Below are 22,927 nucleotides of genomic sequence, written 5' to 3'. Positions count from 1 at the left end.
ATGCTTCCTGTAATTGATGATCAGTCGCTCACATTGCTGGTCCATCCTGGTCCATTCCTCCATGTCAAACTGCTTCAATTCAATTTGAGGGGTTTCTGTCATCATCATCATCATCTTTATTATGGTCACAGACCAGAATTACAAATAAAAGTACATTAAAATGCATAAATGCATTAAAATGCATTAAATAAAATAAAACACAACACGAAAATATATTTACAGATTGGTGGGATCATCAATGGGCAGTCAACGTCTGCCTAATTTTACAAACAGTATAACAAAATTTAGCTACATTCAGGGAAACTAAATCATTCTGATCAGATAGCAACCACTGCACATAAAAAAGATCAGAATTTCCTGGATATTTTACCAGATGAGGAATTATTAAATGGGTCCTTGAGTCCTTATAGAAAATACAGTATAGCAGGACATGTGCTATAGTTTCAATAGCCCCTTGTCCACAGGGGCACAATCTCAGCTCATATGGGACTTTTTTGTATCAGCCCTCCAAAACTGCTGTAGGAAGAGCATTACAGTGTGCGAGAGTTAGTGCCCTCTAAAATTTGGAGACAGTTATGTAATTTAGGTATCTCGCTGGCTTATAAAAAAAGGCTTGACTGCTCAGAAAAACATTCTTAGGTAGAACAGACTGGTCCTGCTGGACTTCCAGGTCTTTGATACGCTGTTTAAATTCACTAAGCGCACACTGATAGCCCATCATTAGGAATGCCTCCCTAGAAAAGCCAAGACGTTGGAGGTTTTGTAAGATAGTCCTGGACCATACTGATTTATAATTGTCCTTAATAAGGAAAGAACCCAAGCCTATAAGGAAAAACAGTAGTTTCAGCCAATGTGCTATAATCCAAATCCATGCACCTGTTTCAACTTTGGACAACCCTGCTTCCCTCAATACTACATTTGGAATACAAGGGACTACCTGAAATATGGCCCTTAGGAATTTTCTGTCACAAACTGCTCTTTTCCTGCCATTACATTTCAATGGGATTTTGATTGTACTTTAACTATTCCAAAATGATGTTATTCTTTAATCAATCTTTTGTAGGCTTGTATGTTTGAGATCGCTATCATGTTGAATGATGCACTTGCACTTCAGTTTCAGCTGGTGGCAGATGGCCTAATAATCCCTTAAAATTCTCTGATACAGGACAGGATTCATGCTTCCTTCAATAACAACAAGCCATCCAGAATACAGCAAAGCATTCCCAAATTATGACAACTATGGAATAAAGTATTTGGTTTCTGACAGGCATAACAACACACATACAGTATAGCCTGAAAAGTTCCATTTTTTGTTCATATAACCATAGAACAGCCCTCTAGAAGTCTACAGGATCACCTAGATGCTCTTCTGGCAAACATGAGAAGAGCATCAATGTTCTTCCTAGTGAGCAACGGCTTTTGCCTTGCTAATCTCATGAATCCCATTTTTGCTCTATGCTTTTCTGATGTTATCATGAACACTGATTTAACTAAGATGACAGCAGCCTGCAGATCGCCAGATATTATGAGGTTCTTTGTGACTTTGTGGATGATTCTATGTTGTGCTCTTGGAGTGGTTTTGACAGGTCAGCAATTCTTGAAAGATTCACTATTATTCTTCAGGATCATACCTTTCTGACTCTGAATTAATGGAGTTCCAGAACTTTTGCAGACTGACAGGGATCAATGACCTTTTTTTATGGAGGCCTTCAGAAATTTCTTTTGAGTTGGTCATGATATTCCTCTAGAATCTGCGGGGTGAAAACTTCAGTGATGAGGGGAGATTTCTGAGATTCATATAAGGCAGAACTGGTACAAATCAACTCTGATTGTTTATTGACGTATTCACACAATTGGCCCTAGTTAACTTTTTAACTGAATTGATTGAACTAGGGAGGGAAATAATTTTACACCCTGGCACGTTGCATGTTGGATTACCTTGTTTGTGAAAGAAATAAAACAAGCACCAAACGTTTGTGTCACTTTTGTGTTATCTGTTTACTCAAACTCTCTTTATATATCAGTAGGACTTAGATCATTTTTTTAACATTTAGTGGCAAAGTTAACTACCAAGATTACAAATTACTAACTAAATTCCAAACTCCTACTTCAGTGTTTTAAGTACCGCTGCAGCACAAGAATTTTTAAATTCCAAGGTATCTAGGAAATTTGTGAAAGCTTAGCACTGAGCACACATATTTCTCTGATATAAAATGTATCCATAAGCCTCTATACCAGAAAGTCATTTAGATCATCTTATCTAAAAGGAATAACAGGATTAAAATTTATTTTCAATTCATACTTAATATAAACCTTGGAGTTTCAAAGACTTAATTGTCCTCCATTTCTAAACCTCATTTGTCTATCCATTTTTGTCTAGCTTATACCCAGTTTTATCTACTTTTAGTGATCAAAACCTGCTACTACATACACTAATTAGCTCAGACACTAATAATAGTCTATTTGATTCTATTTTTATTTATCCCCCTCACCTGAAGGTCGCGTTGTATAAAAAGATAATACAAAAGTATATCTACAACACTTTGGCTTTTATGAAAATACTTCACAACTACCATAAACATTTAAGATCAATAGGTACAGAAAACACCACCAGAGTTTTGCTTCAATAGTACAGACATCAGAGGTACATCAATATTTGATAACTTAAACAAAGGCAGCTCACTAAGAGGCACTAAGCAAGCCTTTAAACAGTAACCTCCAGCTTTTAAAATTAGAAGCAATCTGTAGATTTATTACAAAGATGTCTTATTATCATTGAAAGTTATTTACCCAGGTACACTGACAGAACTATAAAAAGATGAACACAAATGTAGCATTTTAATAAAGATCTGACTCTGCCCTTAAATGATAAAAAATATAGTAAAACATAGTAAATTATTTTGCTAGTAGGAATATAAACTAGCTTTCTGAGATTGTGAATTTGGGGTTTTCATAAGCTGTACGCCATAATCATTACTTTATTAAAATATAAACTTTCACTGAGGTGGACAAACTAAATTGGATCACCTGGTTCATTCGCTCCCAACTTTAGATCTCCAAATATTGGATACAATTCCCATTAGTTCAAGCTGCAAGCATTCTGGCATGGGATTACAGTACTGTAATTACGGGCCGGTAACAATTTGGGTCTGATATTGATAAAGGATGATTCAGTGCTTTCCAGTTATTTTAGACCACAATTGTCATGAACACTGTCCATCGGTTAGCTTATTAGAGCAGTTGTTATATAATCCTGCACTGCCCGGCATAATTTTCCTTAGTTTCAGGTGGGCCCCTTCCAAGTAGGGCGTTGTATATGGATAAAATATACTCTATTCTGTTCTTAAAGTTCCTTTCTTCTACCAGAAACTATCATTTACTAGGAAACTGACATTAGCAATTTATCATCAGATTCTAAAAGAAGTAGCAATAACATCCACATTTATAATACAGTATGTGACTGACAACTAATAAGAAACAAAGTTCAGAATCTAAGAATTCTCTATTGGAAACTAAATGATCAAGAAAAATTCATCAAGTAAATAATGACTTCTTATTGCTTTTGCAGATCAAAACAAAAAGTTCTGACAGACCTGAAAACAGGGGCAAAAAACAAAACAAAACCCAGTTTATTCTGCATATTGAGAACCATCACTCCAAAGAAATTTCAGACTAGGATGTTTGTACTGGTGAAACTCGAAAAATTAGAATATCGTGCAAATGTTCATTTATGTCAGTATGGCAACTCAAAAGGTGAAACCAATATATGAGATAGATGCATTACATGCAAAGCGAGATATGTCAAGCCTTACTTTGGTATAATTGTGATGATTATGGCGTACAGCTTATGAAAACCCCAAATTCACAATCTCAGAAAATTAGAATAGTGTGAAAAGGTTCAATATTCTAGGCTCAAAGTGTCCCACTCTAATCAGCTAATGAATCCATAACACCTGCAAAGGGTTCCTGAGCCTTTAAATGGTCTCTCAGGCTGGTTCAGTAGGAATCACAAGCATGGGAAAGACTGCTGACCTGACAGTTGTGCAGAAAACCATCATTGACACCCTCCATAAGGAGGGAAAGCCCCAAAAGGTAATTGCAAAAGAAGTTGGATGTTCCCAAAGTGCTGTATCAAAGCACATCAATAGAAGGTTATGTGGAAGGGGAAAGTGTGATAGAAAAAGGTGCACAAGCAGCAGGGATGACCGCAGCCTGGAGAGGATTGTCAGGAAAAGGCCATTCAAAAGTGTTGGGGACTTTCACAAGGAGTGGACTGAGGCTGGAGTTAGTGCATCAAGAGCCACCACACACAGACGGATCCTGGACATGGGCTTCAAATGTCGTATTCCTCTTGTCAAGCCGCTCCTGAACAACAAACAACGTCAGAAGCGTCTTACCTGGGCTACAGAAAAAAAGAACTGGTCTGTTGCCCAGTGGTCCAAAGTCCTCTTTTCTGATGAGAGCAACTTTTGCATCTCATTTGGGAACCAAGGAACCAGAGTGGAGGAAGAATGGAGAGGCACACAATGCATGATGCTTGAAGTCCAGTGTGAAGTTTCCACAGTCTGTGTTGATTTGGGGAGCCATGTCATCTGTTGGTGTTGGTCCATTGTGCTTCATTAAGTCCAGAGTCAATGCAGCCGTCTACCAGGAGATTTTGGAGCACTTCATGCTTCCTTCCGCAGACGAGCTTTATGGGGATGCTGACTTCATTTTCCAGCAGGACTTGGCACCTGCCCACACTGCCAAAAGTACCAAAACCTGCTTCAATGACCATGGGATTACTGTGCTTGATTGGCCAGCAAACTCGCCTGACCTGAACCCCATAGAGAATCTATGGGGCATTGCCAAGAGAAAGATGAGGGACATGAGACCGAACAATGCAGCGGAGCTGAAGGCTGCTATTGAAGCATCCTGGTCTTCCATAACACCTCAGCAGTGCCACAGGCTGATAGCATCCATGCCACGTCGCATTGCGGCAGTCATTGCTGCAAAAGGGGCCCAAACCAAGTACTGAGTACATATGCGTGCTTATACTTTGCAGAGGTCCGATATTGTTCTATTTCCAATCCTTGTGTTATTGATGTCATGTAATATTCTAATTTTCTGAGATTGTGAATTTGGGGTTTTCATAAGCTGTACGCCATAATCATCACAATTATACCAAAGTAAGGCTTGACATATCTTGCTTTGCATGTAATGCGTCTATCTCATATATTGGTTTCACCTTTTGAGTTGCCATACTGACATAAATGAACATTTGCACGATATTCTAATTTTTCGAGTTTCACCTGTATTTCTCTATCTGTAGTTATTAGGGCAATGAAGTGCTTCAGACTCAAACTGAAAAGGTGCTTCAGAGCATACGGGGCATGAAGGAGATGCCACATGATGCCAGAAAAAGATGTGGCAGAAATGCATACACAGTTCTAGTTGGTATCTTAAATATGAAACACTTCATAAATATTGTTTCTCCTTTTAAGTCTGTTTTCACTTCAAAAGGTATTGGACTAGGACTAAAGAGACCCAGGTTCCAGTCCACTTTTAACCATGGAAATTCATTGAGTGACTTTCAGCCAACAACTCTCTCTCAGACAACCCCTCACAGGCCTGTGGGGATAAAATGAAATAAAGTCCCTATATAAGTCAACTTGACCTTGTGGAGGAAATTCAGAATATAAATCTAACAAATAAAGCTATTTAAGAAACATCTTGCCTTATTCTATTTCAGAAAACCAAGGCACACCTATCATTGCTTATACTCTACAAGTTTTTTTCCACTCTAGGTTTTCAGTGAATTAACTATTACAAGGCTGGATGACCCACATGTAGCCCTCCACACCCAAAAACTAGACTACTGGAATTTTGTTGGGAAACTGTCACTTTTCTGTGACATTATTTTTTGGGTTTTCTCCTCTCCTTTCAAAAATAAGGATAACAATCTGAGCTGCCAGCCTCTGAAAGGTAAACCACCTAAAATTTTGTCCTCAAATTTCAGTGGCTTTATTTTCAATCATTTTGGAAAGAGGACTTTAAAAGTAGAAATGTGAGTTGCTTGCTTCCCAGATGTTTCCTGCTCCTATTCCCACGCTTAACCCCCGCCAACCCAAGCCAAAAGTTTGCTCCATCCTTCTTTGTATTATTGCTATTATAACCCACAGCTCTCCTGCTGGTCAGGAGAGTGATTTGCAGCCCCAGCCTGGGAAAGCTGCCCACTCTAATTTATTAGATAATAGTACAGCAATGGGCAATGAGGAAGATCACTTAATCTTTTAATCTAGTAGGAGACCAAGCTATTCATTACTATTATACCATTAGCTATGTTACATTATATTACAATAAAGTTACAATAAGACTCACAAAGAGGAGGAGGCATAATTGTATTGTTTCTCTGTTCAGATTTTTATTCTTAAATCATTTTTGAAAACAACTATCAATACAACCTATCATGAGTGATAATCATACAAGATTCTAGATTTAAACAGGAATAAACTAAGCACATTCATGTCTAGGACAACCTGGATCTGAAACTGCTATCCAACAGAGAAATTCAAAAACTCCTATGGGATTTACATAGCTATCTGGGATAGCCACTGATATATATTTGATGGAACTGCCATCCATATGGCAGTCATATATGTGGATAGATTTTATATACATAGCATACTGTGCAAACATAGTACTCTTCCACACAAGAATGACCCAACCAGGATCTCTCCTCATAGGATCCCCAACTAGTATGACTAATGAAAAATCTGAGATTTTAGTTTACCCACTTTGGATGAATCATAGTTTCACCACCTCTGCTCTCTGGATACTCAATTCCATCCTTCTCCTGTTCCCTCTGAACACATTATTTTAGGTGGGTTTACCACAAATGAGCCTCAAAACTGAAACTGGCACTGTATGATCTGTCACTGTTATGACATTCTGACCCATTTCAAACAAATTAAGGGCTTGGAACAAATCCATATGTGGAAATCTTGTAAGAGTGGAAGCTTTTCAAGTCAAAAAACAGCAAGTAAGGTAGAACATGATGGTCATGCATAAACATATGCAACATGTAGAAAAAGTAGAAAAGGAATTCAAGGTCATCCAATGTACCTACATGGTGGGATTTTAGGAATAATAAAAGAAAATTATTAGAATATGGAATTCATGTCCACAAAATGTACTGATGGAGACTTACTTTAGAAATGTATGAACAATCAGACTATCGGTGGTTTGCTGGGGAATACAAGCATGAAGATGCTACTATACTATTCTGCTTGTGGGCTTTCTATAGGCATCTGGGTCGGCCAGACACTTGAAAAGAAAGATGGAATAGAACAGTCATCTAATTCAGTATAATTCTTCTAATATTCTGAGTCAGTTCTATCATTGATAGTGTGTGTGGATACTATATATTTATCAACGTTGCCCACAAAGAATTAGGCAAGGAAAGGACAATATACCAAAAAGCAATGGAGGATGACTACCAGTTGTTCTGGAAATGAATAAAACTACATATGAATCCGAATGTAGGTAAAACAAGCTTTCAGTTTTAACTTAAAAGTACAAGCTTTTAAGTACAAGCTTAAAAGTAATCATACTTAACCTGACTACTGCCTGGATACAAACAAAATGTTTATCCTGCTTAACAAATTCACCCATGTTCTGAGTTTAAACAATACAATAAATCACCGTTACCACCATCCAAAACCAACCCAGTATGAAATTTTTAAAAATACCCAAGCTTAGAATCTTATGCATATGCAGTGTAACAGCTAAGTCTTTAACTGACTTGGTGAGAACCAAATCAGAATTTTGTAAGCACAGTATACGAAACATCCTATATTTAGCTTGGAACTAGTCTCACTGTTTCCAGACATAAAGAGGCCCCAATCCAACAGACAGACTCTAAATATTTTTGAGCACACAACTGAGTTTTAAAACCATTTAAAACTTAGCCCACCACTGTCATTCCTCCCCATTGCAAATCAAAAGAATCTGTTAGGCCTTAGTGTAATCCTTTCATGGTCCGTTTTTTTAAAAAATCCATTGAACTGTACATCTCCATGTTCTCCCTGTGCCCCAACTGATCTTTCACAGATGTGAACACAGCCCATGTTCATGTGTTCACCAAACTATAAATTAGGCAACCATAAATCAGCCTAACGTGTTCTGTGAATCCAGCCCATGTACATAGTTTATTGTCAATATGTTACACAACCCCCCCACTGTTTAAAAAACTTGGATGTGTCCATGTAGGTCCCCCCCAGTCAATTCTTTACCTATACCTCGTGGTTAAGTCAGCCGTGAACAGCTTTGGCACTGGGCTTCAGGGACCTCATAATGCACACCATGCCATCTTAAGGACTTCCACTCAGCGCACACATCTCTTTCTATAAACTCCTCCCTCCCACTCTTTTCCTTATTTTTCTTCCTACCTCAAGACGCAGCTCCTGGGCTTCCCCTTTCCCAGCTTCCTTTCTCAACAAGGGCTTGTGGACGCCCCCTCCCTCCACGCCGAGGGAAAGAGGGCTTGGCTTCGGTTCCCTACCCTTTGCCCCGTCCCTCCCGCCCCCTTGGCGGCATCTCCCTTCCCCCAACCCGTCGGTCTCCGAGCGCCTTCCAAACTGGGCCCGCGATAGCCAGGCAGGGCCCCTTCCCAAGGAACTCCTCCGCTCAACCCCTCCCTTACTAGGCCGAGCCCGGGCCGGACTGATCTCCAGGTTGAGGTCGATGCGCCGGCGGGCCTCCCTGTTCTCCTGTTTCAGCTTGGCCTCCAAGCGGGACAGCTTCTGCTCCAACGAGGACGCCGCCATCTTCCCCCCCCTCCCCCGGAGCCGCCGCCGCCGCCGCGCAGCCAGAATGCACAAACACCGCAACACGCACGCGCGGTACGAACCAACCAGGCCACCGTAACTCCAGCCTCCTCCTCCGGCCCCGGTTTGCCCTACGCTTGTTTTGCCTCGCAGGTCTGCCTCGTGCGCATGCGCAAGGCTGAAACTTGCTCCCTGTTCCAGTGCCTGCGCTGGAGCCGTTTGAGTATCTGCGGCGCGTCTTGAACGTGTCTGGCGATCGGTGCCGCTCCTGACCTCGGTTAACCTTTGGCGAGGATACCCAGAGATCCTGCCGTGAGGTTGATCGACTCGCCCATGTACCCTCGAGTTTCTTCTCGGGACCATCCGGCGCTCCAGAGCTGCGGTCTCACATCCGACTAAGCCAGATTGTGGCTCGCTTGTTAACTGGTTAGCGTGATTTGCAACTCCTGTGATTTCGTAACCATGGTGTGTTGTTTGAACCCAGTTAGAGTGTATTGAGAAAACGATGACTTATTGTGGATAAGTGAACTATGATTTAACAGAGATGTCCAGAGACGTCTTAAAGTTAATTGACAAGGGGAAGATTATTAAACACATGACTAGAGACTAATTATAAATATATTTAAATTAAATTAAATTTAAATGCCACGCCAAAATGCATCACCTTGTGTGTCATATGTCTCTCTAGCATCTCAAGCTCCTGTTGCACGCTTAAAGATTTTGTTCAGTTAGCTTAGCAATAATTTTGCCCAAGAAAACCATCCCCCAAATCGTGATCCCTTTAGTGGTCAAAATGACTCTAATACCCAGCATGGAATAATTTCCAAACAATATTATGGTTTATAAGTGGTTGTTCCACTGACTGTCCTGGCTGTTTAACACTGTGTGTGTGTGTGTGGTTTCCCCCTTATAGCTTCCCATTTTCCCCAAACACCTGCTTTGGAGTGCTGAGGAATCTATGGGGCAGATATTGTAGGACACGGTGCGCTAGAGTCCCCAAACTCTTCAGCTCATCTACTGCTTCATGAACTTTCAGATTGTTCATCGACCCCCAAAATTTATGGTATTTAATAAATGCTACTTTAACTATTAATATTAATGAACAACAGTGGATAGTCCCATCGACCCTTGGGGGTTGATATTGACCACTTTGGAGAAGCCTGTGCTAGAGGACAAGAATAATGCTTCATTGTGTGTATGTGGACTTCAGCTTGCCCAGTACTGGGTTTCTCCTCCTGGTTTGCTACCTTCTTTGAATAAAGATGTCTCTGAGCAAATAGCTTTGAACATTAAAAGTATTTGGCTCTACCCAATAAGCATGTGATAGTACCATATAGTGAGTCCTCCTCCTTTTCTATCACAAACTGTTTAGTAGCATGTCCAAAAGTAGGCTAGACTGATAAGGTCAGTGTAGGGAAAGGAGACACAAGTTAAAAGCCCAGGACAGAACACACATCCACTGAAAAGTCCCCACTCTTTCCTAGAACTTAGCACCAAATGTCAATTGTCAATGTGGCCTCCCAGCATGCACTTCATTGGTCAAATTCAACTCCTGCCCCCTGGGTCACTACTTCTGAGCGTGTCTTGAAGGTAGGATGTACGTAAGGAAGGGCTCAAAGAGCTTAGTGCAACTGTGTATTGATCATTCCAAGCAGAAATTGAATTGATTTGTACTTTTAAGCTGCTAATGAAAAGCATGCATGACCTCCATTATAGAGATGCTTAGATATAGCAGTGGTCCTTGATCATGGTTGGTTTGGGTACTGCTTCAGTGAAGTCTTCCACATTTTCTCGCCAGAGATTTCTGCAAAGTAGCCAGCACTACCTGCAATCTTTTTTCCTTGCCTGCAAACTTAGTGACATTTTGAGAAAAGAAACCAGAAATGGCAGGCACAAAAATGTTTTAAGTGATGACAGCTGACTGGTTGGGAAAGCATTGTAATAGAAACCATAGTATAGCACATCTGGAAGAAAGTAGGTTGGAAAGAAATTGTCCTTCCAAAATTGGCAAGAGCAATAGACAGCAAAGATTAACCCTGAATATTCAATGTTCATTCAGCAGCCCTGGAAGTTTACTTAAGGGCATACCCATGTGGCTTTTAGAGGATCAGCTTTGTTTTAATATGTAACTGGAGGCCACTTGGGGGGAAGGTATAGTGGTAGATTCTTGCACTGGGCAGGGGATTGGATTAATTTATCTTAAAGTTCCTTTTCAACCTTTACATTCTATCATCCTATGATATTCTGTCTCCTTTAATCCATAGCAAGAATGTGCAGGAGCACTGTAGGCAATCAGCAGTTGGTAGATATAGCTGCTTAGGGGAGCTGGGTTTCTCTTTGGAGAATACTCCATACATGCAGTGCAAATGGCACCAAGTATGGGCACCCAGACATCTCTTGCAATTAAATATAATGGCAAGATTTGCTATATTCTCCAGTCCTGACACTGGGTCTGGATATCTCAAGGCACTCTTCTTCCAATTCCTTAGAGGGCTACGATGGAAAGGAAAGCCTTATTTGAAATAACAAAGGACTACTTAGTTGGATAGACCTGGAGCCGATTGCTTCAAGCCTGCCAGAACTACTGACCAATGAGAACATATACTCTCCCTGCCCCCTGCCCTGTTTACAGGAACTGAAAAGGGTGCACATAGATATCCCATCAGCACCTGCCAAACCCCAAGAAGGCAGCCACCTTCCACCAAGCCACTTAAGTAAGGACAAGTTGGTGGCACATGGCAACTGGCATGTTTTCACAGGAGCTAGCCAGCACCATCATCTGGCCTTAAGGAAAGATCCAAACTGATCTCAGGCTAAAGTGGAAGTGCATGAAGGCAGTTATGGTTCAGCAAACACAGCAACAGCATCATGGATTTGCTGTAATGAAATATTGGCAGAAATCTGGAATGCCCCATCTTAGGACTTCAACTCATAACTGGTAATGATCAGAAGGAGACTGGAAAAGGCCATAAGAGTACCTGAACCTGGAAAAGGACATGCTAACAGCAATGGGGACTAAAGAGATATTGCCTAATTCTGACCAGTATTTAGATTTAGCAGTTACTTTGAGGGGGAGGGGAGGGACTGCCTTCAACTCAGTGTTGACTGTTGGCGACTGCCTGGACCAGTCCCTGCAATTTCCTTGGCAAGATTCTTGGAAGTGGTTTGCCATTGCCTCCTTCCTGGGGCTGAGAGAGAGTGACTGGTCCAAAGTCACCCAGCTGGTTTTGTGCCTAAGGTGGGACTAGAACTTGCAGCCTCCTGGCTTCCAGCCTGGTGCCTTAACCACTACACTACTTAACCACTAGTGTAACCAGTTAGAGTACTCACACAGATTAGGCAAGCTAGCAATCTCAGTTACATGTCCTACTGCATCCTGGAGGAAAATATTTCTAACAAGGAATCTACCGAATGCTGGTACAGCACAGCAAAGTGAAGAAACTATACTGCTAAAATACACCCAAAATAGAAACAGAGGGAGACAGACTTAAGGAGGAATGTTAGGAAAATGACAGAGAGGCAAAAGGGACAGAGAAGTTGAGCTCCAAGTGTCTCACACTCTGAAACCAACCCAGAGGGTATAGCAAAGCAGAAGTAGAGCAGTAATACTATTGTGAAACTCTGCAAGTCTGTCTGACTGCCAACACAGCAGTGATTGCATGCCAGCCCTTTACAAGCAACAGAAAAGTGACATTCCTTCTAACAGTTCAGGCTCCCACTCCTGCCCTTTGAATTCCCTCCTCAGTGCGCAAAGACAGGAACAGAAGGTCTGACCCAAACAATAAAAAAGTGAGAAAACAGTCCTGCATATTTCTAGAGAGAGTTTCATACATCAAACAGGGAAAAACAGAATAGTGGTAGAAGAGGCTGCCTGGGGACCAGAAGGGGAGCATCCACATTAGGCTGGAATGGCCAATTAGAGTCCAAGCGATTTTGCCCATTACTATTTGCCTCACATTGTTCCCAACATAATGAGTGGCAAAGCACAACAGATTAACTCCCCTTGCAGCTACTGCTGAATACTGTTGGCCTAAGGAGAAAGATGCTACTGGAACAGCTAAGGATGAGTTAAAGCTGTCTCACTCATGGGCTGGAGATGCCATGAGGGTAGTGTCACAGGGGCACAACAGAAAAAAAGATGTTGCCAAGACATGTTTGTACAATGGTTAAATGCAGTAAGGGAAAGGCACTAAGTCTCATGAAATTAACTACTGTGGGTATTATAGTATTATAGTTTTCTTTCGAAAAGAAAAGAAAGGGTTTATGATGTGTTGATGTGAAGAAAAGCATGTGTGATATACTGGATATCTTAGCAACATTGGCTGGATTCACAAATTTTACCAAATGATTAACTTTTAGTGAAAATCCATCCATTATTGCTTCTTGTAATGTGTAAGCCAGATTATAAAAGCTTATTCAACAGATGATGATTAAAATCTTGGCTAATGTATACCCATAGAATATGGTACAGATGTGCAAAATGTTATGATCCAAGGAATGGAATGTTCCACAACTGGACATGGAATCACTTTCAGAAAATAAGCAACCACTTCTGGGAGAGGCAGATGTGGCCACAGAATTTTGAACGCCAGTATAATATAGTTATTATGAAGTGCAGGTCCAAAATCCAATCCCAAAGTGCTGGGTTCTTGCTCCTCAGAGTTACTTTGGGACTTCGTGTCTTTGAATCATGGAGTTGGAAGGGACTGCTTAAACCAGGGGTTTCCAGTGCATACTGCAGGCTGTATTCAACCCTCCAGGGCCATGGCTGGGACATCCTCTTCCCTGACAAGAAGCATCCAAGAGTTTGGATGCACATTCAGTTCAGTGCTCTGAGTTTCTCAAGAAACACAGCTAGACGCCTCCTTGTCTTTAGGCAGCACAGCCTGGACACCCGCTCAGCACTCATTCCAAGAGAGATTCCCTGGGGTACAGCCACTTTCTGCTGCTTCCCTCCTCACTTGTTAGCCAGCTACACCAGATGTCATAGACAATGGCCCCCAAAGGGGGGACTTGGTTGAGCCAGCTACTGGCAATGTTGCATGGAGAACTGCTACCACAGTTGCTGCCTCCACCTCTGACAGCGTACCTACAAAAATGACTGGGCTGGAACCAGGACATGCCCAAGGCATAGCATGGATCCCTGAATAAGTGAGGCAGAACCAGCCATCCGTGAGTGAGGGAGGGGGCTAGCAAGGGAGCAGGCTGTGCTCCATCCTGCATCAAGCATGCTTCTTTCACTTCAGGCTGAGTTCCAGCAGTGGAGTTGATGGTGATGGCAATGGGAGCAGATCTGGGGTGGAGCCCTACCTGGCAAAGGGAGGTCTGATAATATCTATGAGCATGTGGGAGGGAGGGGGGCGCCCAAAATTTTCTGCCCATTTTTCTCCCAGGGATGTGGAGTCTTTTAAAAGATGCTTTTTTCCCCCCCAAGCTTTAGATGGCCAAACCCAGCAAAACAATCATATCACTGAAAATCAGCAAATTTGGCACTAATTTCAGCAGCTCATCAGAAGCTATTCAGGAGAAGTGCAAAACGGGGCCCACGGCCATGACCTGCCCATGGCTTCCCTGCTCCTGGCATACGGCTTCTGACTTTGAATGGCTCCAGCTGTGATCTTTATAATAATTAAACAAAGAATACACATACAAACTGCTCTGCCCCACACCAGACAGGGAGCCATATTTCTGTTTCAAAAGCTGTAGCAGGAAAGAGCTGTTGAAATGGTGGTGGAAGGAGGAGCAGATCCCAGCCCTCACCCAGACTGTAATGGTTTTGCCACCGCTGGAGGGGAAGCCCCACGTAGGGGGTCAGTGGTGCAGGACAACAGCCTGGGGTTGACTTGGGTAGGAGTGGGGGACACACCTCACCTTGCAATGGGACTCCTCCTCAGAGCCAATGGCTTCCCTACTCCCAGCTGCTCTCCACACAAGAGCAACCACCCCATGCCCAGCTTCATGGCAGCCTCAAACACCACTGTGCAGCCACCCCTACAGCTTAAGCAGCCAAAGGGAAATGGCAAAAAAGTTGCAGTTTTGCAGGAACTTTTTTTATTGAATAAATGTATGTGAAATGGCATCCCAGGACCTCTTCATTTTCTTCATTTTTGACTGACAAGATACTTTTCTATCAATGCACAAAAAGGCTTCAGGACTGTAATGGTTGGGCTCAGGTGGCCCTCACGATGCTTTGAGATTGCAGCCTCCTTGTGGCCTGCTCAAATACACCCGGAGGAGGAGGAGGAGGAGGAGAACCCACCTCTTCTCTGGGTGATGGGCTTTGAGCTCTTTCTTTTAGGGACTGGCAAGACTTCCACTTCCTATATGTGTCCTGCTCAGTTTGAACTAAGCGTTTTGTGGAATTATCATGGCTTCTGCTGCTGTCCTCCATTCTTTTCCTCATTTGAATAGCACGAATCTCCTTTTTTAAAGCATTGCATTTCTCTTGAGCACATTTTCCCATTAGCCTCTTCTCCTGCCATGACATCCTATTGAACATTAGTCTGAGTTTATTAAAAACAACCTTTTTAAAATCCAAGATATATCTTAACTAAACTCAGCTTTTGCTTCCCTTAACATTAAGAACTCTTGCAATTATGTGATCATCCTTCCCTGACTTTCTTGATATTTTCACTTCTCCAACAAGGTTTTTCCTATTAGTTAGGATCAGGCCAAGGATAACTGATCCTGTTGTGCCTTCCTCTCCCTCCCCCGCTCCGCCGAAGGAAAATATTGTGAGCAACACAAATTTCCTGGAAGGACCATTTTGGTATATATTACCTCTCAACAAATGTCAGAGTATTTAAATTCCCCATCTATTTTACATATGTTTCCTTTCTTTTCAGTGTGAAATGAACACACACACACACAAATGTTAACACAGCTACCAAACTAAATAATTGCTAGCAAACCTTTATTAGAGTCTTTTCAGCAGGTGAGATGCTAGCCCCTCTCAGTTAGGCACAAACAAGGAAGCAAGAATTACACAGACTTCTATAAGGTGCATTTAATGTTAGGATTGGAGGTAAAGTTTCAGAATCTTGGAAATTTGCAGCAAATTTCCTGCCTTCGTGTATTAGTGGTTGATTAAGGTAGAGTCTCTTTGAACCATTTGAATTTCTTCTTCCTGGGCTTTTTGCAGCCTGGGCTGAGCTGCTGTTTATTACCAAAATCCTTCCTTATCTCTTGATGCTTTATGTCCAATATTTCTTCCATTACTTTCCCACTCCCCACAATCTCTCACAGCAATCACGTTATTGAATAAAAATAACACCAGCACATACTCCTGTAGTAAGAGCCATACATTTAAATACCTCTGACATATATCTATCACTTGTTTTTAATTCTTTCCTATGTCTTGAACTGTACAAACTCTATTCAAATGGATTCAAAAGGAAATGGAAATCCTTAGAGAAATCAAAGGGAATTGCTCATTCCTTGCAGAACCTAACATCATTTGACCAAAGAATCTACAATGTTTAATAAAAAAGAATTAATTTGTTTTTCCAGTATTAGTTTTCTAGTCAGAGACTTTGATTCTTTTGTTGTAGTCTATCCAGTTTCCATAGCAGTATTGTGTGGCCTTAGCTGCAATGAAGGGTGCCCTGGATTTAGCCTGAATTTTGTTGTGTGTGTTTCTGCTCATTTAGTTCCTATGGAGGAACAGGATTGGCATTCCTCCTCCTCCACTTCCTCTGCTTTCAATTTATAGAGTGCACTCCCTTTTATGTTTGTAAAATAAGAAGCACTGGTTTTTTTTAAACTGAGGTACTTACCAATAAGTTAACAGCAGTCAGACCAGCTGTTTTATTTTACCCAAAGCCTACTACGGTCAGTTTATGACCTGGTTGTTTATCTATCCACTTATCAGTTCCTAAACTTATTTTCTCTTGTGATAAATGTTTCATTCTTGGCTTGTTATCAAGTGACTTGCTTCCAGTATATCTTTCTGTTTTCGTAAGGCATAACTTTAGCAAGGTGTAACTCCTCTCTGACATAGGGGAGAAAAAAAAAGAGATACAGGCAGCCTACAAGATTTTTGTCTGAATCCTGAATTAATCTGGATGTTTTATTTTCAAAGAGCATTTCTTAGTTTATTATATATAATTTTCAAATATTTTTTTCAGTTCTGGCAAGTGGATCACATCTGTATTTTTACGGCACCTGAAACAGAAACACCCAAGCTCTGGCCTTTTTAATCAACAAGATAGTTTGTGAAGGATTTGTTAGAATGCTTATTCATTTATTTATAAGAATATCTGTTTTTATTTTGATGACGGGGCAGGATAATGGCATCCAACCCGGTCTTCAGTATCCAGTTTACCACTGTGGACCACATCCAGCATGTCACTCTTGTGCATGGCTGAGAAGAAAATAGCAAGGCGCCATGAGTAGAGCTGATTACACTGGTCAGCCATGTGCAGCAAGAAAGCAAAATCATTCTGTCCATCTGGAATATCAAAGACATGACAATCTTCGTGCACTTGCTGAAAAGAATACTTCTGCAGTGGTTGCCACAAAAGCCACAGGAGTGAATAAACCCCCACAACCCCATACAGAAATACTAAAAAAATATAAGTAGCTATCAATTTCTGTAGAATGAAAGCCATACTGTGGGTACAGAGGAATGTAGAGTAGCCAATGAGGTTCTCTATGTCTGCCCAGCAAACATGCTTGAAGGAGATGGATCCTACACAGTTGAAGGTATAACCCAGCACAGTTAGAACCTTTGCAGTTTTGAAGATTGTTTGTCCCATATAGATCCTATAAATCACCCTACCAGCTTCAGTGTGTGCCCTAAATCTACGGATCTTCTCAAAAAGGGCCTGGCCAAGTTCCCGATCCTTTGAATCTAGGATAGGGGAAGGGGAAGATGTGAGTTGTCCTGGATACCCAATATTAACAGTATTTTTGTGCACACCTAGGAAGTGCTGGCAACCTATTTCAGAGAGAGCCTTGGTGGTCCAAGGTGACTCAAAACATTTCATGAGAATGGACAAGAAGTGTTCAATCTTTGATGAAGTCTTAGGATATCTGAACCAGAAGTTGTTGCTTGCCATTAAGAACAGTGAATTGACAAGTGCAAAATAAGGGAAATACTTCACGAACCAGGGCAGAACTTTCTGATAACAGACATAGCTGATGTATAAATACTGTTGGTAGTCCAAACTGACTGAGCGATGACTGTTTGCCACAGGAAACTCTTCAGTGATGGTTTGATCCATAGCTCGAGACTTGGGCACAACTGCTGAAGTCTCATTTAGCTTAACATTCAGAGGCAGACAAGTCATGTTATCAACAGAGATTAGTAGAGTCCCTGAGAGAAGAGAAATCATCAGCATTGCTAGTACCAAGTAGTCCATCAGGACATCCCACCAAGGCTTTAGAGACTGGAACTGGGCAAGGCTGTCATTGAAGAAAGTGACTTCTGACAGGGTAAACATCACTAGAAAAAATAGGAATAATTAATAGAAATTGAGTAATTTGTTTGGCTGTTGCATTAATACAAGTGAATATTTTTGAGCATTCATTGTCCTAACTTCAGTTTGAGACCTTGGAAGACAAAGATCTACAGCAGATAAAAAACAAAAATTATAAAATGCTGTTATCTGCTCTGAGGAAGAAGCATATGAATTCCTGCAATAGACTCTGTTCCACAAATATGACATGAAACAGCAGAGCATAACACTATATATAACTCCTTGGAAGCAAGTCTCACTGACTCAGTTTACACATTGTGCCCACTAATGTGTTCTTTTGTCTTTTGCTAATTGCATTGTGCAGTTGTGGCTTATTCACTGAATGATGGTAAAACAAACAATGGTTTAGTAGAAATACAAACTATGCTAGAAAAAATCAAATTGAATTATAATACATTGTCCCATCCTCTTGTAGAGAGTAGTAGAATTTTCAACCCATATTATCACAGAAGTAAAATATCAAATGTCTTTCAAACACTTGTCTTTTACTGCATGCAAAATACTAATAAATAAACAAATACAATAAATACTACTGTGGATCTAATAGATATCTGTTCCTGAGCTGATGGCACTGTTTTTTTCAAGGAAGCCTGGAAAAAAACACTTATTAACTCAAGTGGGAAGTTTCTTATAGTTTGGGTTATTTTATTATTGTATGCATTATAAATAGTCTTAAGACCAGTGGTAGCTGGTAGTCTATAAAGTTTTAGATAAATAAAGTATGAAATTCACTGGCTGAGTTGGTCTTTGTTTTGGTGTGTTATGTAGCCTAGTCAGTGTGGTTTGTAAACCATAGTTTATCGTTCAGAATGCTATGTGGCAAAACAATGCCTCCCACCTCATCTCTTGCTCTCACTACCCAACACTGACCTCTCCCCTGCCATATCACTTGGTACCTTGGCCCTTATAGGGGCCCATAGCACCAGTCCAGCCCCAAGCCCCATAAATCTGCCTTCCCTCTCTTACTCTTTCCCTTCTTCGGTCCAGCATCAGCTTCTCACCTGCAGGCAGCAATCCTTTTTGCAGGCAATCTACTCTTCTTTTTTTCTATCCAGGAGGATACCCTTTTCCAAATCTTCTCTCCTTTAACTGTAGTTGCCTACAATTTCTCAGGACCACTCTCAGCACAAGAGGCTTTATTTCATCTCCATGGCAGCTGAATGCAGGAGGAAAGGACTGGAAGGGGGGAGAACAAAGCCACTTGTGACCGAGCCAGGAGGACTCGTTTGCTTTCAGCATGATTGCTCTTATAATGCAAAGAACAAACATGAAGGAGAAAAATAAAAACTAGGAAAAATCACTAAACATATTCATCACAGAACTACCAAGAGAACATTTTTTAAAAACAGTTTTGTATCCCTCCAACAAGGCCAGATTGCCAGCTGATGCCCTAAGCAGAGCTTAGTAGTGGTGCCTCTCCATGGAACCAAAACTCTCACACCATGAGACAGAAACAAATGTGATATCTGACAACACCTTCAAACCAAACTTTCAAACTTTAGTCCCTCACCATGCCAAAGAAAACAGAGGTTGAACACGGCAGATAAGGACAATTACCAAAAAAATTGACTAAAGTTGAGTATGGCAGTGAAGGAGTTGAGAATATGATAGGTAGGAGGAGAAAACTCTATGATGCCCCCTTCCCTGGATGCCCTGAAGTAGGTACTTATTTTGCTTAATGGTTAATCTAGGGCTGCCCTCCAAGGAACTTAAGGAAGCATAGGGGATGGTGCTTCCATAATTCGATTCTCAAGAGAATCCTAGGTAGAAACATCCCGGAATTGTGCTCAGGTTTTGAAGGAAGCATCCAGAGTTTTCTTGGTTCCTGGTCTAGCCAACCACCCTGTGGAATTCTCAGAGGTTCCCCGTCCAAATACTAACTAGGGCCCACCCTGCTTAGCTTCGGAGATCTCCAAGGCCAGCTCACTGCTGCCACCTGTAGAGGCAATACAGCAGTTAGGCTGATGTGGGAGAGTATGCTAAAAATAACTGGCTATTGCCCAATCAGCTTTAAATGAGACCAGTATCACTCCTGTTCAGTATAACCCTGGAACGCAAGCAAGAGAAGGCAGCAGCTGATGCTCTTTCCTGTGTGTCTTTTGCTCACCCCTCTGGGTCACCTGCCTGGAAAAACTTTATGGCTGTCCACAGAGAAAGTACAGTACCAGCCACCATCTTGGCCCATCTGCATGTTCTCTGCTGAGTTCTGCAGCACAGAAGGCTGTTTATAAAGGAACTGCCTCCTAGCCATAACATTAAAATGGTGCGTGGTTAGAGCCCTGTGCTTTTGTTTGGAAATGTGCCCAACTACCTAGGAAAAACAGTCAACCAAAGGTAAATTGGAATGATAGAAATCATTAGAGGGAATAGAGATTTGGGGAGCCATTTCATCACCTTGTCTCTTAGTCAGTGGACGTTTTATGGCTGGCTCTGGCATCCATTTTGCAAGCAGGCAACACCTTCCCATGGAGGCCATTTTGTGAGAAAACTTATAACATGCTCCTAAAAATCCATGAGCAACCACCAGCTCAAATATTTCACCCCAAGGCTTGTAATTAGGGGGTAGGTGTGTGGGGACTGGCTCCCAACTTTTCCTGCTGCCCTTAATTTTACTTTGTCCTAAAAAGATAAGATAAACTTCCTCTACATTTTTTTAGGCTTCCTACAGGCTTACCGCATACTCCTGTTCTCAGTTATTATACACTAGGACTCGGTAGCATTTTTGCTTCAAAACAAAAGAACATTTTGGAGTCAAAAAGTTGCATGTACAGGTAGTCCTTGTTTAGTGACTGCCTCGTTTAGCAACCATGTATATGGCCAGTCTGCAATTCCTGAAAGCAGATGTGTCTTTTCGTAAGACTGTGGCTGCAGGTGATTCATTCAGTATAATCCCAGGAAGTTAGGTTGGGGCTAAGGTAGGGCTGCCCTACTAGGACTCCTGATGCCCACTAGATGGCAGCAAAGAGCCTCTCCACTGTCAATGGATGGCTGGAATCCCCATCTAGTATACCATTAATCACAACTCTATCTTATTTTTCCACCAGCACTTGAACGAACAGCATGCTTACATGTGCCCAGTAGCATAATGAACTCATTTTAGACTCCTTTTTAATACCATTAAGAGGAGAGAAGTTTTGTTCATGGAAATATGCAAATTTCACCTGTTTCGTAATAGACTAAAGCAGCCTAAGAGCTTCAGCAGACCTCCTGCTTGTTCTGCTGAGTGAGGCCTTCAGTTTCTGTTCCCAAGTTCTGCCCTGACATGCCTGTTGACAGCATCTTGAAAGATAAAGATTTCTTCCAGTAAGGCTCAGTTTCTGGTGGCTTCGGGGACTCTTGACAACAGTACAGAAATGGCATGGCATGCCATTCCCTTCTTGGATTTTTTTTTTTAACTTCTCTAGCCCTCAGCCCTGAGAGTTCGCATCATCACATCTGTCCATTCCCCAGGCTTTCAGATCTGTAGGCAGTCTGCAGATATGTTACATTCCTAAGTGAAAACCTCATCCACTGATCTGCTCGGCATACATTTGATTAAAGTTGCAGTTTTACTTTATGCAGTACAAGAACAGGTCACTTCAACCACACTTAGCTCTATGAACCTGGGGCATGCCAATAGATGAGGCTGCTTGTGATTAGAAAGCTATGAAAAAAATCAGAGAAGCTTGATTTCCCATAGGGAACAGACAAGGGCAACAGACATTTCTTCACTGTGTTTTAAAGATATCATATTCTGCTTTTCTTTCCTAAAGGTTGTTGTTGTTTAGTCGTTAAGTCGTGTCCGACTCTTCGTGACCCCATGAACCATATTGCGCCAGGCCTTCCTGTCCTTCACTGCCTCCCTGAGTTTGCTCAGTTTCATGCTCATTGCTTCAGTGATGCTATCTAACCATCTCATTCTCTGCCGTCCTCTTCTCCTTTTGCCTTCAATCTTTCCCAGCATCAGGGTCTTCTCCAAAGAGATCTCTCTTCGCATTAGGTGGCCAAAATATCTGAGCTTGAGCTTCATTATCGATCCTTCCAATGAGCAATCAGGGTTGATTTCCTTTAAGATTGACTGGTTTGACCTAGCAGTCCAGGGGACTCTCAAGAGTCTTCTCCAGCACCACAGTTCAAAGGCATCAATTCTTCGGCGCTCGGCCTTTTTTATGGTCCAGCTCTCACAGCCATACATTACTACTGGAAAAACCATAGCTTTGACTATGCGGATCTTTGTCGGCAAGGTGACGTCTCTGCTTTTTAATATGCTATCTAGGCTTGCCATAGCTTTCCTCCCAAGGAGCGTCTTTTAATTTCATGGCTGCAGTCTCCGTCTGCGGTGATCTTGGAGCCCAAATAAATGAAGTCTGTTACTGCTTCCATTTCTACCCCTTCTATTTGCCAGGAATTGATGGGTCCAGATGCCATGATCTTAGTTTTTTTAATGTTGAGTTTCAAGCCAGCTTTTGCACTCTCCTCTTTCACCCTCATCAAGAGGCTCTTTAGTTCTTCTTCACTTTCTGCCATTAGGGTGGTATCGTCCGCATATCTGAGGTTGTTGATGATTCTCCCTGCAATCTTAATTCCGGCTTGTGATTCTTCCAGCCTGGCATTTCTCATGATGTACTCTGCATATAGGTTAAATAAGCAGGGTGACAGTAT

General features: G+C 41.6%; 2 protein-coding genes across 3 annotated transcripts in view; both read right to left on the bottom strand.

The window, feature by feature from the left end:
• MAP2K7 (mitogen-activated protein kinase kinase 7) overlaps positions 1-8,846 on the bottom strand; it is a 36,006-nt gene extending 27,160 nt beyond the window's left edge. Inside the window, exon 1 of one of the 2 annotated variants that reach the window (XM_025172296.2) lies at positions 8,684-8,846. In XM_025172296.2, the coding sequence (XP_025028064.2) occupies positions 8,684-8,807 (124 nt within the window). In that variant the 5' untranslated portion in view covers positions 8,808-8,846. The remainder of the gene's footprint in view (positions 1-8,683) is intronic. The other variant, XM_007436832.3, reaches the window with a different exon arrangement.
• Positions 8,847-9,296: 450 nt separating this feature from the next.
• LOC112541691 (volume-regulated anion channel subunit LRRC8D-like) lies at positions 9,297-20,227 on the bottom strand. The gene is made up of 2 exons (XM_025172297.2): positions 19,288-20,227; positions 9,297-18,252 (listed from the first exon to the last, which is right to left on the bottom strand). Exon 2 carries the CDS (start codon positions 18,248-18,250, stop codon positions 17,072-17,074), a length of 1,179 nt encoding a protein of 392 aa, XP_025028065.1. The 5' UTR covers positions 18,251-18,252; positions 19,288-20,227; the 3' UTR covers positions 9,297-17,071.
• Between the last annotated feature and the right edge of the window lie 2,700 nt (positions 20,228-22,927).

This window comes from Python bivittatus, unplaced genomic scaffold (assembly GCF_059951505.1).
Source record: "Python bivittatus isolate LINGU-HERP-01145 unplaced genomic scaffold, Pbiv_v1 ctg000080_np1212, whole genome shotgun sequence".
Classification (NCBI taxonomy): Eukaryota; Metazoa; Chordata; class Lepidosauria; order Squamata; family Pythonidae; genus Python; species Python bivittatus.
The sequence above is the reverse complement of the archived record's forward strand: the minus strand, read 5'-3'. Positions and strand labels throughout refer to the sequence as shown.